This window comes from Corvus hawaiiensis, chromosome 12, assembly GCF_020740725.1.
Source record: "Corvus hawaiiensis isolate bCorHaw1 chromosome 12, bCorHaw1.pri.cur, whole genome shotgun sequence".
NCBI classification, from domain to species: Eukaryota; Metazoa; Chordata; class Aves; order Passeriformes; family Corvidae; genus Corvus; species Corvus hawaiiensis.
The window spans coordinates 20,216,213-20,235,095 of NC_063224.1; the positions used below are offsets into that span (position 1 = coordinate 20,216,213).

The 18,883-nt window shown below is 45.6% G+C and overlaps 1 protein-coding gene and 1 long non-coding RNA gene across 6 annotated transcripts in view; one reads left to right on the forward strand and one right to left on the reverse strand.

Annotated features, from left to right (window-relative positions):
- Position 1: 1 nt before the first annotated feature.
- The window catches only part of KCTD15 (potassium channel tetramerization domain containing 15), a 48,306-nt gene continuing 29,424 nt past the window's right edge, over positions 2-18,883 (reverse strand). For all 5 annotated transcript variants that reach the window (XM_048316313.1, XM_048316312.1, XM_048316314.1 and 2 more), the window contains exons 3-5: positions 17,075-17,219; positions 9,024-9,329; positions 2-3,481 (exon numbers count right to left, since the gene is read on the reverse strand). In XM_048316313.1, the coding sequence (XP_048172270.1) occupies positions 3,326-3,481; positions 9,024-9,329; positions 17,075-17,219 (607 nt within the window). In that variant the 3' untranslated portion in view covers positions 2-3,325. The remainder of the gene's footprint in view (positions 3,482-9,023; positions 9,330-17,074; positions 17,220-18,883) is intronic.
- Positions 5,230-14,193, forward strand: LOC125331905. Its single transcript, XR_007206260.1, has 2 exons — positions 5,230-5,634; positions 14,042-14,193. It is a non-coding gene; the product is annotated as an uncharacterized LOC125331905 (long non-coding RNA).

An 18,883-nucleotide genomic window follows, 5' to 3' on the forward strand; every position in this document is an offset into this window, starting at 1 on the left:
ATCGAGTGACATACAGTATTAATTTATCAAACATGAATTTCACATTGTCTTGTAGTTCTTAAGCACTGGTCAGAAACATTTTGCATTAAAATATTAACAGAATACCCACAAAGAAATATTAAAACCAAATACTTCAATGTTTTGTTGTGCTGATTCTTATCCTTTGTGAAACATCTAATAAAATTGTCAACAAACCTCGATGCCATTAGTACAGAGAATGGATGTACTCAGCAGTGGCTTTCTCGGGAGCGATGAGTCCAACAAGCACAACAGAACGTTCTCTTTCGCTTTCTGTCTGGACTGGAGCTGTGACAGCCTGGACACAAAGTGCTCGTGAAGCCTCGTGCTTGTCAAGCACGGAACAGTGCGTAGCAACAGCGAATCAGAAGAGTTTTGTTCAATGGGTTTAGGTGACAAACCAGGCTGTGCTTTGCTTCTTGGCCTTCGCCACACAAACCTGTGCTGGCTGCACACCACAGCTTCACCGGGGTTCTGTGGTGCTTTAAAACATCTTAGCGATGCTGAGCAACGTTCTTCATTAAGTTATGTTGCTATGGTTTAAGGCCAGAAGTAAATATTCAAATCAGTTTTTGCTGATATTGCTGCCTAAAAATATAGGGAAATAAGTAAAAAAGATATAAATGAAACTGTAATAATCTTTAAATAGGTGACCTGAAGTTACTAACTAAAAGAACATGTCCTAGGCTTAACTTTTTTTTTTTTAAAGGCATATTTGTTCTAAGAAAGTGATTGTTTCCACATGTCTTCCTTGCCTTTGTGCTGTTTTGCAGTCAATGCTGTGATGTCATGGTTTAAACTTTCCATCTCAAGTTCACATTTAACTCGGCTGGCGCAGCCTGGAACCCTTTCCAATGCCACCTCAGCAAAGCTGCCCCAACTACGGGAGCTGCTTTATTGAGCCGTAAAAGAATACAGTAAACACCAAACTGAGGAAAAACCAACCAACCAACCAACCACAAATACTTCCAACGTTCCACAGATGTGTAAAAGCACCATCCCACTCTGCGCTCCCCAGAGCTGCCTGGGGAGAGCACCAGGAGCAGGAGCAGGCCCCTGGGATGGAATATCACCTTTATTCCCTGGCTGAGAGGTAAGAACCGGACAGGACGTGCTGCCGGAAGCACTCGGCTCACCCCGTGCCGGAGGGCAGGGCAGGAGTGGCTGCAGGATAAAAACAAGAACGTGAACAGACTCGTGAAGGATACTTTGGACTTAAAGGTATGAAAGTAATAAATAAAACACTTTTATCTTTTTGTAAGACATGGCTACATCAAGCTGAATGGAGAAAAAGGCTGGAGAAGACGCAATCAAAAATTCTCACCTCTTTCAAACAACATGGGAGATACAGTGAATGTTCCACCCTACGTGCTTGTTTTTGTTCATTTACTTTACAGAAATGTTTATGGCATGAAGTACTGTATAAGAAATGTGCATACACAAATACATGACAATTATACGTTAAGTTCTTTACAATATTAAATGTATAATATACAATTCTACAGATATCTTACATACAAAGGTGAATGCTGTGCCATATATTCAAATATGGCAATGCCTAGCGACTTTAGAATGTCGTACAAGTATAAAACCACAAAATAAAATAACTTTACAACTCTTAAAGTAGACAGATTTGCTCAACTGTTCTGTTAAGGTAGCAGGCCAAGTGGCCAGGATTGCCATTAGAGATTTCCGAGTGTGGTGACCAAGGTGAGAAAACCTGCAGAGGTCTGATTTTCCATGGACAGGTATCCAGCCCTTTTCCAAAAATTAGACCCCTGCCTAGATTTTACCTTGGATAGTCAGTACAGCTCATTGCTTTTGAAAATACTAGTCTTAAACATGACTTAAATTTTGCCTGATTGCAATCAATTTGCATTAAAGAACTGTTGACCACTTAATACTCTGTACCTTGTTCCATATGGCCATATTTATGCATCTAAAAAGAGTGTAATTAAAATTCAGCATCTACAACAATATTCTATAAATTAATGTGGGAGAAACTAAATTGTGATTAACACATGAATTAGTGATTGAGGACCCAATCATGCTAAACAGCAATAAACAGGATTTAGCAGAATGCTATTTATAACCTTGCACCTGCAAACACGGTGCTGTCTCCTGAGTTAGGAAGCCCTGTGAGTCAGTGCCAAGTCCTGGCAGAAGCAGGACCCTCCTGCAGACAGACCCCTGACTTTGTTACAGAGAAAGTTACACAGATAGAGGGCAGCTACACAGTTAAAATCTAAATAATAATTTAGAATAAAAAAACCATTTAAGCAAAAGGCTGCCTGCTTTCATCCGGCAATGGCAATACAGGATTTTAACAACTCTTTGCAAGAATTCCAGACCCATAAAGAGTGGGCTTGTCCAAAATTCTTAAAACTTTCCTGCTAAATGTGGGCTTCTAACATGGTTAGTAAATGATTAACAAGGGGTGGCTTGCTTGGCAGAACCATGCTTCTTTGATGATGCAAAACTTAACAGTTGCTGTGTCAAAACAAGACTGGCTTTAAAGAGCTACAGCTCCATGTCAAGTATGTGACCCTCGTGTGATGGTGGATTTATTTAGCATTTTATTTTGTGCTTCCAGATCCCTACTGTTGCAAATATTGCCGTAAGTGGGCCTGTCTAATTTCTTGTCACTTATTTTGTTTGGTTTGGGGGGTGGGGGTTTAGTACTGAGCACCAGTGACTATGAATTGGTCCTTTTCTGATTCTGGATCCTGTTCACAGAGAGAGACCTCAGTTGGAAATGTAGTATAAAAATAAGCCATTTGCTCATGTGGGTGAGTACAATCACCAGGTGACTGTGATGCTGGGGGTGTAAAGCACGTCTGATATGGAGGAGGGGCAGCAGTCAGGGAGGAATCTCAGTGCAGTTTTTAGGGTTCTTCCTCCCGCAGACGCCCCCGTCCCCACAGCGCAGCTCTGGGGTGTCCCTGGGCAGCTGTCGGGACCACTGCTCCTGCTGGTCTGTTCCACTGCTTCCATGGCTCTTGCTGCAGAAGCCCAGTCCAGGGCCAGGGTTTCCGAAGCTTTGCCTGTTCCACACCACTGCTGGCCAGCCCAGAGTACATCCCAGACCCGCCACGCTGGGTGTGCTCAGGAACGTCACTGTGGACAACGGACAACTGGTTTTTCAAATGCATTCCATGGCTGGCTATGTGACAGGTAGTTTCAGAGTACCACTAATTGGCAACATAAAGTCAACGTCTGTTTGCTAATACTGTTTTGCAAATCCTTAGTGTTTCACATAAGGGACTATTAAACACTTCTACGGTTACAAAGGGGGCACAGGGAGGGTCTAGTCCAGGGGCTCCTGTTTTATTCTGATTGTTGGGGTGGGCTGTGGTCGTCTGTCTTCGCGACACAGCACATATTCGCTGAACTGGGAGGAATCTACCCCACCACCACAGGAAGCTGCCACGTTAAATCCCTTCTGAAATAATCTTTCGAGCACCTGCAACGTGGAGGGAAAAAAATCAGATTAATATTTAGCAAATTTTAGTGATAAAAGCATTCGGAAGCACCAGATCTAAATGATGGATTTAGTCTTTCGAGTCCTCGTTGAATGAATATTATTCAGCTATAATTCTATAAGTTATTGTTAAATGACTATACTGTGATTAAAGTCTCGCTCTCAGCAAACCTCTGTAGAAAACAAAAATTAATCAAAGAAATAAGCACTCTGCAGAGCAGCTTAGTATATTATATAGTAAAATACTGGACTGTGGTGATATTGATGCTCTCTCTTACTGCTTATCGAAAGCAACATCAGGTTTAAGCTGTAATAAAAAGTGCCAATTATTCATTAGTAATATGAACAGTCTTAGAGAGAGGGGGGCTGAGAAGCTCTTCCTTGGCAGATGAAAATGTATTAGGAGTTCGAATGACACATCCACCAGATCTTCGTGGCAATCACAGCTGTTTGCCCTCGCTGGAAGGGAGCAAAGCATGGCAGGGACAGGATGCAGAGCCAGGATGTGGACAACAGGGAAATGTTCTGGCCCAAGAAAGAGGTTAATCTGTACTGCCCAAATATGTATTTTCTCTTTCTACTCCTTAAGAAAAGTTGGTGCAATTTAGATGCATGAATTTAAGGAACCCAGAGGCAACTTTAATTTCTGCGACTGTCACACAGCACATTTCCCCAGGATATACTGATCCTGGCAATGGGATCGGGGACGTGTTTCCACATGCGTGAGCGTGTGTTGGTATTTGGCTTCCCAGCAGAGCAGGACACACCAGGCTTTTCCCAGAGTCAGGTGAGAGCAGATGCCAGATCCACCTTGGGCAGGTCACAATGCAGGACCCACTCTGGCTCTCCTCAGTCCTGGGCAGCAGCCTGGAAAAATGGTTCCTGTGTTCTTCTCTACTGATAAATGCCATTGAAGGGAGCAGCTTGTAGTGTCCTCCAAGAGCCTCACCCAGGGTATGGCTCCCACTGTGGCAGCACGTGGAACAGGGAAGTGACCAGATGGTTTTAATTATTAAACCTGAGGATCCCGGTCACAGCAGCACCAGCCCCGTGTGACACCTCTCTGCACCCACAGCGACCTGGACCAAGCCCTTTACAAACTTGTTCATTCATCCTAGAGAGGTGTCTAAGCAATACAGCCACCTTCAGACACTCATGTCGTACTTTCCTGGGCTGAGGCTACAGAAGGAGTTTGGTCTCTGCTCAGCTTCGCTGTGAGCACGTCCATGGTTACACCGACTGAGGAGCTGCACACAGAGCGCTGCCCTCGCCCTCACACACACCCACCTGAGGCTACGCTGCATTTCTTAGTGCACCACTTCTTTTGCCTGAGTGTTGGCTTTGCTTTTCCCAGACATATGATTTTGGAAGGACAGCTGTGTCCAAGATGGTGTCGTAGTGCAGTGCAAACCATGGCAGCAGCATTTGCTGGTTTTAATCCGTTTGATCCCTCCTTAGGGGCTGCCTGTGTTATCCATCTGCACTTAATCCAGGGTTTGGCTTTTCAGGGGTAACTAAAACGTTTTACTTTTGCTACCCTGGCTCTAAGGACGGGCAAAGGAAAGGGGCTGCTCCAGCAGAGCTTTGCCTAAGCCATGCCGAGTCTGCTGAAAATCAACTTGCCTGAGGAGTTCTGCCTGGCCCTGGGACACAGGGACTTAACATTCTCAGAAAGTCCCATCTGCCAAATCTCCCTGACTTTTGCCCTGATTTTTACATACTCTACACTGCAAGAAAGTTGTAGAACTGAAAGATCAAAAAAGCACACGAGAGCATGGAAGAAAAACGAACCAGGAGAGATGAAAAGAAGAGGCAGGAGAGTGGGTTAATAAAATACCTTTAAGACAGAGAAAAAGAAAGCTTCCGTCTCTCTTATTTGTCCAGGCTGTATGCAGCCTATAGTTCCAAAATGGGGTGCAGATACCAACACTGTTCCTCCTCAGAGAGGAAGGCAGGAGGAGTCTGAGACGGAAGGAGGAATAAAACACCAGCAGGCTGCTGTTTCACAGGCTGGAATGTGTTCTGCCTGTATTATATATCACTGCTCCTAGCCCCGACAGGATGAAGATGAGAGACAAGCCATGGGAAAGGAGGCTTCTCCCACTGAACTGGAGAGTGGAACAGAGGATTGACAGGTAAGATTTCTGAGAGAGACGGGACTTCAAAATCCTCACTAAAAAGTTTTTTAAATCAATTTGCTTGTAAGACAAAACAAGCAGGGGAGTGCCCTTGGCTTGCCTCAGACCAAAGCTATGGAAGGCTGCATGTTAAAATAGGATTCTTTTTCACTGAGCCTCTCTCTGCAAACACCCAGTCCAGATAGACATTACACCTCAGAGCTCCACACACCGAACAAAGCGATTCATTTTTGCTCAGTACGTGCTGGAAGGACCAGACTGCAGGCTATAATCTGGCATTAAAAACCTTGGGATCATCAATTTTCTCAGCAAGAAACAGAACAGGCCAAATCCTGTAAACAATGCTGAGGATGTTTAAATACTGCGGTTTTAAGTGTCACTTGGATGAGGCTGAGCTCAGGTCTAGGCAGAAAGGCTCCTTTCAGTGCTTCTGTGCATGAGACTGAACAGCATTTTGAACACGGACAGGTTTAAATTCCATTTGGAGAATTTGACTCTATATTATTTCTTCTGAAGGTAAGGTACAGACAGGGGGAAAGCAGTGACCATCTCTGAGTCAAATCAGAGCTACTTTCCTGAAAATCTCCAAAGAGAATATGCCAAAAACTGAGTATCAGCTGTGACTCTCCCATGTACAGGGACACATGCACATTATTAAACAGAGGATTTGTGCTAGGATTTAATATACGCTGTCTTCCAATATTCCAAGCACATTTGATTTTATTGGAAGGTTCTCCAAATGGAAACCTGATCCTTTCATTTAGTGCATTTCATTTAAATTTTGCAGAATATTAACAAATACATTCTTAATTATGAAGACTTAATGTTCAACATTCACAGCATCACAGAATTTTCTGTAAGATAAATTCATGATTCCCACCAGACCCTGTTGCAAGGAGTTGAAAAAACCTATACCTCTATATAATTACAAATGGCTGTAAAATTAGGAGTTACTGTATTTTTTTTGCCTAATAGGTGTTGACATTCTTTGTTTTGTATGCACAGTTCTTGATATAAAGCATTTAATGAAAATATTTTCCAAATATAGGAAAAAAATTTATAAATATTGCAGTTGTGCCACCAAATACATTGAGCAGAGCCTAGGGAGACAGAAGTAATGTATCACCTCAGCAAACAGCAGACAGGCTTCTTGTGTTGCTCTCTGGGATTCTTTGCAAGCAATTGTGCTCTTCCAACCACTACCCATCTCCCTTAAGTCTGTGCATTTGCCTCCCTGTACTTCCAACTTTTGACTTAATATTGTTTTGCCAAAAAAATCCTTTGAGGGGGAAGAGCAGTGCCTGTGCACTGACCAGAGTTCATCAGAGCCAATGCTAATTAGCTGCTGATTTCATCAGCCTTTGGTCTCAGAAATGCATAATTTTCCAGAAAGTGTTTGAAAACACTTTTTATTAATTATATAGTAAAATGATGTAATTTAGTAAAATGATGTAGTTTAATAGTATTACTTATACTGTAGACTCTTTGACAGAAATTTTTTCCACAACATGAACTTGCAAAGACACTCTTTGATTCTGTCTGAATTTTGACTGAATTCAAACACATTCAAATAGTAACAGTAATTAGTGTTTTACTACTCAGGTAGCACATGTATCCTACGAGTTATGCCACTCTGGATAAAAGAGAGCTGAGTGCTCAACCATGTGGGCATCCAGAGCTTGGCCAGCCAGTGCTGAGCTGGTCAGTGGCTCACTGTGACCCTTTATTGTTTCAGTTTCTCTAATTCCTTGTGTGATCTAGCAGGATCCCATGGACAGCGTGGCTGGGACACAAATGCTCTTCCCTACCCACTCACCTGAGCTAGACTGCTCCCTCTCCTCCCAGCACAGCAATGGAGACATCTCCCTGTCCCACTGCCAGCAAACAGAGTTGCCTCTGACCACTCCCAGCCTGCTGGGCTTGGGGCAGCCCACCCCAAGCCTTGCCAAACCCACCCCAAACCTTGCCAAACCCACCCCAAGCCTTGCCAAACCCACCCCAAACCTTGCCAAACCCACCCCAAGCCTTACCAAACCCACCCCAAGCCTTGCCAAGTGTGAAACTGGTAAGGACTGTGCAAAATTAACCACAGCCTGGTGAAGTTCAACCAAATATACCACTTGGGAGTCTTGAACCAAAAAGCACCCAAACCCACGGGGAATGCTGCCCATGCAGTGGGGGAGCCACCATTAGGGTCACGTTTTGAAAATGACTCCACCCACCTCTACATATGCAGGTGACTGCAGCTCCCCTGAAGATGTCCCTTGGCAGCCTGGGAGACAGAGGGTGCCTGAGCCTGATGTGTAACAACCACACAGGTACAAGAGCTCCAGGTTCTTGTCCTCCCTTGCTCCCTTGCACCTCCCTCCCCAGCCAGTCTGGCCGGCCTGGTCCATGGACCAGCTCTTCTGTGGGTTTTTGCCCACAGGGGACTTTATCAAGACAACCATGGCATTTCCCACAGCCCAGTTCACATCTGCAGCCACAGCCCATCTGCAGAGGATGGTAACTTGGGAAATACTCCCCTCTAGGTTGATTTCACTTCCCCTAACATGAGCATTTGCAGCATATTCCAGAGGAATACACACAAAAACCAAGAGCTCTGTCTTGCCCGTGTTAATTAAGGCCAAGTTAACGGCACCATTGCCTGGTTCCTCCCCACAGCCCCAGGACAGCCACACCAGCAGAGCTCTGGCTGCAGTGCTGGTGATCCCTGAGAAATGGCACTGCTTGCCCACAGGCTGCTGCCTAAACACAGACCACGTATTTATTCCTGCTGCCATCCACCTATCTGTCCAGTTATCTTCTTTTGTTTCAGATGTTTAATTTTAAACTTAATGTCAAAACTCTGAGTATAAAATGAAATACATTTTTGTTTAAAATACTCTGGGCAATTTTTATAGAACATCCTTTTGGAAAAAAAAAAAAGTGCAGAGATCAATTTTTTTAAGTCCATCCCGCAGGCACCATCATTTAATTATGAGTGAGACATAAATTATGCATTTACACATTGTTGCATTTTCTATAAAATGGTGTGGAGACTTTTTTTTTGTAGTTTTTGGAACTCTCTCATTCTTCCTAGAGGCACTTTGGAGGAAAAAAAAAATACTGCCAAAGGCTATACATTGATGAAAAAAATTAGCATTTATCAGTATAACACCATTATGAGGCCAGCATGGCACTAACATACACAAAATCTAAATGTATTTTTCTGCTTAGACTCAGGAAAACCTGAAAGACTGTGATCTCACCAGGCAGAAAGATGTTTTCTTGCACTATAAGCACTGAAAGTAATTGGGCAGAAGCAAATAATTTGCATATAATTGAACAAGCCATAGTGAAAAAGCACCCCAGCACCAGAGGAGGCAGCACGGAAAGGCCATTACCTGCACGGAGTTCAACCGGCAGTATCCATTCAAGGGAAACCTGATAACGTGGGTGGGGTCCTGGTTCCAGCCCGCGTTTACAGAGTTGCACATGACGTCCCCAGTCTCTGGGAAGATCTCTTCTATCAAAGCCTTCTCCCCGCTCAATGCAATTCTTTCCCCCAGATCTGGAGTCACTCTTACAACCAAGCAGTCACAAGGCTGGAAATGTTTCCTTTGTTCTTTCTCTTGTTTCCATCGCTCAAGTTCCTTAATCATTGGCTGCAGCTGGTAATACTTTGCTTCTTCATATAAAAGATTAAAGTCCTGGGAAAAAAAAAAAAAAAAAAAGAGTGGGAGAGAGAGAGAAACTAGAAATGGTTATAGCTCTCTTTTAAAAATGAGTATTGTTCCTGTTTGACCTACTTAGGCTTATGTATTGTCAGCAAGAAAGCAAAGGCAACAGGTACCCACATACACCTCCACAGAAAACCACATGGTGTTAGTGTTGAATCTGTTTGAGCTGATCGAGAAGTTCCCACTGCACTGAATTATCTCTTCATTTATTATCCCACAAGCTCAATGCCAGAAGGCTTTACTCCTGGATTAAGAAATCAAAATAGCTGGTTGCAATAAACAAAGCCTACTGATGTAAGAGAAGATGTTCCGAGCCCTAATCTCCACTTAATGGCCTCAGATCACTCTGATCTCACAGGAGATCTCAGGCTTCGCTGTCGCCTCTCGCACACGATACGAGATGGAGTTGTCAGTTCAGCTTCACTTCTCACCTGCCTTTGCTGAGGCTGAAATTCAGCTACAGCGGCTCAGCTGCTCCCTGCAGCTCATGACTATTCATGTATTTAAAGCGTACTTTGGAGCCTGGTAAATTATATGGAGGTAGTGACCATCCTGCTGGCTGGGAGCTCAGCTGTTGCTCCAACGGCTTAAAAGCAGCAGTTCTTCCCTGCCATTTGTCCATCACTTCACTTGGGCTTTGGGCAATTCAAATTCCCAATTTGATCCAATTCCCAGTTCAGTGATTGTTTCATCAGTTTCTGACAGATCTTCCCACCTCAGTGGAAATATGTGAGAGCACGTGGCGGCCAAGGGTGTGAGCATCCCCGGACCCGAGGGAGAAGGCCCCTGTGGGCACTTTGCTCCCGCTGGCCCCACAGCCTCCTCCAGCCTCCCGAGGGAAGAGGAGCAACAAGGGCTCAGCAGCAGCTCCTCCCTGCAAAGACCTGTGTCTGCTTTCCTGGCTCTTGCACCTCTTTACACATGCAAATGCTGCACCACAGATGCTTTTGTGGAGTGTGCTGGAGGTCAACACGCGGAACAAAGGCCAGTTCTACACAAATGAAATTAAATGAAAAATCAAGACTGAAATGACTGAAATAATTTGGACTGGAAAGAATGATATGACAAGAAGCAATCAAGAAATGGGCACCAAAATTACATGAAAAATAACGGGTGTGCTGCTGCCCCAGGACTCGGGGAGGAGGGGGAATCAAAGGCCAATCAACACACAGCACAAAAAGGTGCGACTCTTCATAGTGGTTTGGAATTAACCTGTAAAATCTGCTGCTGCAGGGTATTACTGAACCAAAGCAGTTAGCTCTGCTCAAATTTGGCACCACTGACCCACCGGTAGTGGAGGTGCTCCTTCACCCCAGGGCTGCCTGCAGCCTGGAGACCTATGATTATTCACAGTGACAAGGCAAGGTGATCGACTTACAAAAGGGACATCCAATCCTTTACATCTCTTTGATGTCTGCTAAGGTTGGGACAATGTGCACACGGCTAAGGGAGAAAAAAGGACTGGAGGATAAGAGGAGGGATAAGAAGGACAGAAGAAGAGGGATAAGAGCAAGTGGGAAGCAATGAGGGCAACACTCTCGCGGGACAGCTCGAAGATGGAAAACAACAGAAGATTAAAGAAGAAATCATGCAGAGAGCATGCTGCAAACCACCAACAACCAGTGTTGGGAACAGGCCAGGCAAAGAGGTGTGGAGGCTGGCTGCACTACCTGGTCTCAGGTAGGACAGCATCAGCCCCAAAGGCAGAGAATACCTTCCTCTGCTGGAAGGTATTCTCACCCTTCCCCAAAACCAGCACTGTGCTGAACCATTACTGCTTTTCTCTGAGCACCAGTGAAGCTCCCTGGGTACTGAACAGGGGATCAGTTTAAACCTATAGGGATTAGTGGCCTAAGTTTAAAAAAAAAATTCTGAAATCTCTGTGCAGGACACTGAATCAGCACAGTCCACCGCCTAACTGTGTTCACTATAGAGGTGTGTGCAGTGGCCTGCCAAATGTTCACCTGGGCATCTGCTGGTGCCATGGATTGCTTGTTCAAGCAAGGAAACATGCAATGCTAAGGAAAAATGTAATGGTGTAGAGTGAACAGGAGTACCCAGTGTTTTCTGAGGGCAATGGAAAGTCATCTGCTGTTTTCAGTAGGTCCTGAAAAACCAGTTTTAGAATATCTGGGTTTATGGACAAAATAAAATAAGGTATTATTTGTAAAATCAATCAAGTGAATATGTGCTAAGAAAACTCAACAGTAAAACCTGGAAGAGATGGTACAGCAATACAAAAAACAGTCATTCATTTTTGAAAGCAGAGAGTGGTACGGTGCTCCTGAGGCTGGATGCAAAGCCCATTACATTACAGAGTCTCTGACTGCCTTCACTGGGCTTTGGACTAGCCTGACAGTACCCTGAATCACAGGAGTTCAATGGTCCTGCACCCTCGGGCCAAAACTGCAATGCCATAAACCAAGCAAAACCCAGATCACACCACCCCTACTTCTCCAACAGCCAACTCAGCCCACCCCATCAACTGCAGCTTTTTAGTGACTCTTGCTAGCTGTCATTTGCCCTAAAATGAACAGGAAAAATTTTACATTCTGATACCATTTTGTGAGAATAAAACCTGCTTTCAAATGTAACAGCTCTTCCACTACTGTTCCCAGAATGATACAGCCACATTTCAGATGGCTGTGTGGAAATCAGGGCTGTGCTGGAGCATCACATGCTCTGTGGGACAAGGTGAGCACCTGGTACAACGGCCTGGGTTGAGCCAAGGTGTTTGGGTTTGTTTCTAAAGTAAGACTCTCATGCCTGTGTCGATTCCACACTTGGGTTGAGCACAAATATGGAAAGGGCTCTGCACTTGAAGAAGGGCCCTGTAACAGACCCGGGGAACTGAGGTGAGCTGGTGCCAAGAGGTGATGTCAGGGAATCAGGGCACCTACTGTCAGGCAGTGCCAATAAAGGGAATTTGTTGTGCTGTAGCACAGTAACAAGTAGAGGGAATAAAAAAGTGTCTTCTCTAGGCAAGAGAAATTAATTTGTGTCCACCAGTGCCAGTGCTGGGAAGAGACACCTTGTGTGACCCCACTCCACTGCTGCCGACAGCCACCAGCAGCAAAGGCTGCCCCGCCCCGCTCTGCTCCTCTCATGGGACATCTCTGGCCTTTCGTGAGGGAATCTGACAGTATTTTTAGGGAGGGAAGAGGATTTCACAAAGCCAGGAGCACAGAATGAGTGGCTCACAGCATGGGGGTTCGGTTCTCCAAATCCTGTGCTGTCATGGGCTCTACACAACAAGCCCACAATCTTTTCCTTCAGGTTTTATATGCTGTTCAGAATACTGTCTGTCTGTGACCAGACTGGGAGAGCCCAGCTCTGGACTATCTGCACTGAATGCTTCAGGTAATACTGACATAGGTATTTCCACCCTTGCACTGTAGAGATCAAATCTCACCCTGAAGATTTTCTGAAGTTTAATATGAAATTGAAGTTAAAAGTAAAAGTAAAGTAAATAAAAAGTAAAGAATTAAACCCACAAGAGACCTCACCAGGGAGATGCCATAGGAACTGCATGACAACATTTCCATGCTGTTAGTTTTGATAAGTTACCGAAGGCAGATGCAGACATGAACCTTCTGGGACCCATCCAGGAGAGGCACATCTCACTGGAACGGGCAGGGAGTAGCCACAGTGGCCAGGTGCACAGAGGTGCACTGCAGCTCAGCCCCAGAGCACAGCACTGATCCCACACGAGCACTGACCCCTGCACACGGACACTGCCCCCTCTTCACAGAGGCTCCAGCCTGGTGTCAGTGCAGGGCTGCCGAGCAGCAGGCAGCGTTCCACAGCAGATTTTGTACAAAATCCAGGGGTTCCTTGTCCTGCAGGACTAAGGCATCTCCCATTTCTTCTAAGGATTATTTCCCTATGTTCCCAGCTCCCAACAGCAGTACCAGAGCCAAGCACTATGATAGATAGTGGAGCTGCTGCTGTTTAGCCTAGGAAACACATTTTACTCCAAAGGTGATTCCCACCACTAGTGACAGTCACAAGCAGGGTGCTCTTTGATAGCCTGAAAGGGGAGATAAACAGTACAGCTTTTAATTTTTCTGTGAAGTACCACAAAAAGCCTTTATAGTACCATGAGTCTTCAACTTCTTGAGGCTGTTGTAGGAACTAGTGGGGAAGTTCTGCCAGGTCACTTGAAAAAGAGAGCAGATAGGCAGGCAGGATGCACACAGCCTTTCTCCAGCCACAGCTTCTGGCCTACATTTAGATCTCATGGGAAACAAACAGATCTTTCAAAGATGCAGCCTTTTGCCTTTCACAAAATAATTTTCTGCTTTTTGCTTGGTAGAAAAGCTTTTTTTGTGGTGGATTTCATGGCTGAATTCTGCAGTCACCTCTGACAAGGGTGACATCTTCCTGGGGAGGAGATGGGAGGTGTGACCCCAAGGCCAGCTGTGCTGCTGTTTTGATGTCAGTGCCAGTGGGTCGGCACAGATCTGCTACTCCAGGCAGAGACAGCCAGCAGAGACTGAGACCATGTGTCCCACGGACCTGATGCTGTTCTCTCAGTACCAAAGACATCGTTTATTTTTGTACCTAATGTTGACTCCTGAACAGGCTGAAATGGCTCTTTCTGTCCATTTTTCACTTGTTATTCTTTATTACATGAAACAACAAACTGTCATCCTGACTCCATGTTTCTCTTATATTTTTAGTGCTGTGAAGATCTGACTCCTGGCTATGAAAGAAAGTTGCTCACTTCTATGATGACAACTGCACCATTTCCAGAGGTCAGTTTGAGAAGACTTTAGATGCAAGCACACTAATTTTGTAACTGTATTAATAAATTAGAGTGGTGGCCTTGTCACTCTGGTGTTACAAGTGATCTCTGTAATCCACATAAAACTCAGACATCCTGAGCCTTTGTGCTCCTCCCCTCTTTGAGACAGACACACATTGCCTACGTCTATTTTTGATTGATGCTCTCTGAGCAGGGAGTGAGTCCCAAACAAGGAGGTACAACAGGTCCTGGTATTGACAGTGAAGGGGACACATGCTGCTCATGATGTCATGGGGAAGTCCCTCTGATGGTGGAGGAGACCAAGGCAGGAGTATTTGGGCACCTGAGGAGGAGCAGCTCCTGTGGCAGCCACCCCTGACCCAGCAGTGTGGCAGAGCTGGGGGTGCTGGCCCCATGCCCTGCTCAGGGCCGAAGGATGCTCACGGTGTCATGTCCCACAGACAGGACACTGAAGCAGAGCAGGCAGAGGGAGCTGGAAGCAGCTACAGGCTGTGCACCATCACCAGCGTGGCACAGGCTGGCTGCAGAGCAGAACCCAAACACTTACAGTCACTCCTCAGCACACTTCATGTGGCTTAAAATCCCCCAAGCCCAGAAAACCTACAGAACCGTAAGAGTGCTACTTTCAGCAGGAAGACCTGGGAGACACTTTCAAGTTCTGGCTTAGTCGTGGTTGGAAGTGTAATTAATATTCACTGTAAACACACCACTCAGACTTGATAATAAAGAATCACTAGCCTCGGAACACACACCCCACTTTCTCTGCATTTCAGTGTTAACTAAGTCTGAAAACAACACTGAAATAGCAAACACAATAATGCTGGTGTGGTACTTACATTCCAAACTTTCCAAAATAACCATCTGAGCAGCAATTCAAGTTGAAAAGCAACTTGGCTAAACCTTGAGGCTAATAAACTGCTTGATTAAATTAAGGGGTAAAAACTAATAAATATTCAAAACACTTGATAATGCTTTGTTTGACATAAAGAACATTTAATGCAAGTCTCACTGGAAAAGCTGTCAGGTTTTATACCTTAAATAGAGTTTTGCATTTAGAAACACCGAGTGATTCCATTTGCTGCCTTTGATTATTGTCTTCTGTCACTTTAATCATGCTGGCAAAATTACACGATTTCTGTGAAGTCAAATCTGTTTACAATGCAGTTTTAATATAGCTTTACAGCGCATTCTTCGATGCATTTTTATTTAGTTACTCCCTACCTAGCAATGCTCTGCTTTGTTCTCGAGCCCTCATTAGCCTGGGGTTTGCTCTAAAGCTCTCCCAGAGAGGAACTAAATAAAACCCAGTTAACCCTATGCAAAGGGATGGTCTGGAACAGCGGCCTGAGCCCGGGCACAGCGCCGGCTCCCTGAGTCTCTCCAGCCCTGCCAGGGCTCGCTGCACAGACAAGTCCTTGGCATCCGCGGGCACTCTCCCCTCCAGGCTCCAGCCAAATCCTGCCTGTTCTGCTACTGAGCACCTCTGAAATCTGGATGCTGGTCGAGGCCATGATCAGCTCAAACTACCTCTCTCTTCTCTCCTACCCTCTCCTCTCACACCTTGTCCCACTGGATTGTCCAAAACACTGCTGCTAAAGCATCTCTCTGGCAACTCTCCCACTTCTCCATCCACCGCCTTTACTGGATCCATCTTATGACCCCTGGGACTGGTCTGGTCTTTAGCTTCGCTACTACACAAAGGTTTTCTCCCATTTCTCTGTAGAGTTTTCTCCCACCCAGCCCTCAGTGCTCTGGCTCCCCCCACCCCATCCCAGAGCACCCCAAGCCATGGGGCAGCTTCCCCAGCCCATCTGCCACTCGCCAGAAACACCAGTGCTCAGGACAGCCCTTCTGGGCTGGAGCTCCAAACCACCCAGAACTGCCAAAACCTCCCCCTGCCTTGGGACAAGATGTGAGCTGCAGACCCTCCCACAGTGGGGTCAGACTCCTAACTCAGGTGAGAATGACTGGGTTTGCAGCACGAGGACCAGTTGTACTCCAAAGCAAGAGCCGCCGCCACCACCACCACTCTGGACTCGCTCAGTCACAACTGACCAAGTGATCTTGTGGCCCAGCCAGTACAACAAAGTGAAATGGCATTTCAGAGAAAGCAAGGAGCTTTCCTTCCTAGCAATGCTCTGTGTCCTCTAACTGAGCAGATCCCCATCTGCCATCCCAATTTATTCATCATTTCATCCTGGAATAAGTGCTTTTGTTGAATCTTGTCATCTACAGTTTGGACACTTTTGTCTTCTAATTTTCATACATAAGGGTGACAATGTTGGAAGTTTCGTAAGTGCAAAGCCGAACAAACAAGGCTAAGAGGAGAGCCTTTAAACAATCAGGGCCTGCAAAGAAACAACCAGCACCACGATTTCATACAAAACATGTCCTGCTCCTTAAAAAGCCCTCAGTCAGTTCCATCTCCCAAGAATATTTTGACATTAACTGTGAGCAGATTACTTCCTGAAATCAAAGTATCTGCATTGGTTATGTCTGACACAAACCAACGGGCTTGTTTAACGGTGTTTCTTTTTTATACCAACAAGAAAAATATTTACACAGTTCAAGTCCTGTAAGTATCAAATTTAAAACATTTCTTTCAGATTCTGAGCATTAAACCCTGCTAAGTTCAAGTTGCTGATGTTGCTTCTTAATTGTTGTTATACCCTGATAAATAAGCTAAAAATGCGAGAAAATACAATTAGTTTAGAAAAACTGATAGCCATAAGCGTCATTATTTAAGTTTTCTTGGTATCCATGACAACCATTGGTCCATTTATTAAATAACAGCATCCCTGGTGTAATACACAAGTACTAAAAATCCCAACAAATAAACAGCAACATTTAGTTAAGTGTGTTTAGGTCAAGCACACAAACCAACCCGCACCAAAAAAAATGACAGAATGGGAGGAAAAAACAGACTGCAGACTATAGCTTTCCTTACCTTAAAGTCATCTGGGAGCAGTAGCTTAGACGTCCTTAGGAAGCTTAATATATATCTGAAAATTTCCCCATCTCGATCAATGAAATAATGTTGCTTTAAACTGTCCAAGACAATAGGCTCTGTGCCATTAAACAGACGACTTATTCTGAAAAAAAGAAGAGAAAAAGAAATGGGCAAAAGAGACAAAATCTCATTACTGCCTTGGGGCTTAAGGGCAACCAATTTAGGTGCAACAATTCAATGTGCATAAAGTAATGCAGGATCTTAATTTGGTGACAAACACATGCACGAGGGTAGGTACCTGGGTGTGTGCGCAGTGAGACACACCAGCAGCGAGGGCCCCACGGCTGCCCTGGCACCAGGCTCGTGCTGCCTTCAGCCAGGGCTGCCAGGCAGGCCCATGGCCCCAACAACAAAAGCACCCTGGAACGCTCAGCCCATGGCTGGCAGAGTGATTTTGGTGAGAACACGAGTCCCTGGCTTTGTTATACATCCCTATCCACCACGTCCTGCTAACAGAGAACCAAGTGGTTACTTCAGAGATGGGTTCCTGGCCACGAGCTTACCTCCAGCTTGGCTGTCATTTGATCAAACACCATCCAAGCCTTTCTGTGCTGAAGGAGAGGCTGCCCATGCACTGAGATGGGCTGTACGGACCTGCCAGTGTCCACCCAATGCAGAATGTTTTGGAAAAACAGAAACCAGTGGCCCATGCAGCATCTACAGCACAGCCTGTGGGACCACAGTGCCACCACCAGCAGTCCTAGGGATGAGTCTGGCAGAAGAAGAGCACCAAGGCAAATCTTTTGCGAGAAAGAGAAAACAGGAGCAAGACCTATGAGACCGAGGGATCAGCTGATTACAGGACCAAAGTACCACATCAGCTACATCACTCCAAGCTTCTCCAGTCCCAAGGAGCCTGCTCCTCAGAGAGCAAACCAGGCATCTGCCTGGCTGCTGCTCCTCCAGCCTCTCCCTTCCAAATGCCTGGCTTCTCTCACAACGCTTTGTCTTCCCATGAGAAATAACCCAGCTGAATATATGTTCTTGAAAGGGAAAACGCAGGAGACAGACAGCAACGACCTATTAAGTAATTGAGTCCATCTCTCTGACAGTGCAGCATTGTTCCCAACTGCAGAGTGTCTCGTCTTTCAAAGTCGAGTCTTAAATAATCCTGCCAGTGAGGACTCCTCCATTTCCCAGAGAGACTATCCCACAGCTGGCTGGATTTCACTATCGAGCCACCCCTTCAAACCGCCCACGAAATCCCCCGTGTGCCTCGCTGAGACCAGGGCAGGGCTTTCCCCTTCCCTGGAAAACAAACTCATCCCCAGAGGCGATGTCCAGCACTGCTGACGAATGCAGCAGCCACAGTCTTGCTGCCTCCCTCCTCCCAGCACCACCACCACACCCCGAGCTTTCAGGCCCAGCAGCGTGGGGAGCATCTGTGAGTGACCCCAGTGCCCATGTGAGCGCTGGCAAGGGGCAGGTTTGCTGCCCCACTGCCCTGCTGGTGCTTCTGGCTGTGCCCCACACAGCTGGCCCTGGGTTCATGGGCTCCCCACAGCTGTACCTTGCTCTGATCTTCTAACTTGCTAATATAGTTACAAATGTATTAATGCGCCATTTCTATGTAAATAAACTGTGGAAATACTAAATAAAACTGGACTTAGTAAGTCTTCACTGAATTTTGCTAAAAACCTTTCTGCCCTCTTAATTAAGGAAACTCCAGGTTTTACTGCCTGCTCTCATGCCCATGCCAGCATACAGCTAGTCTGAGTTACTTGTGAGAATAACCAACTGCTCTCC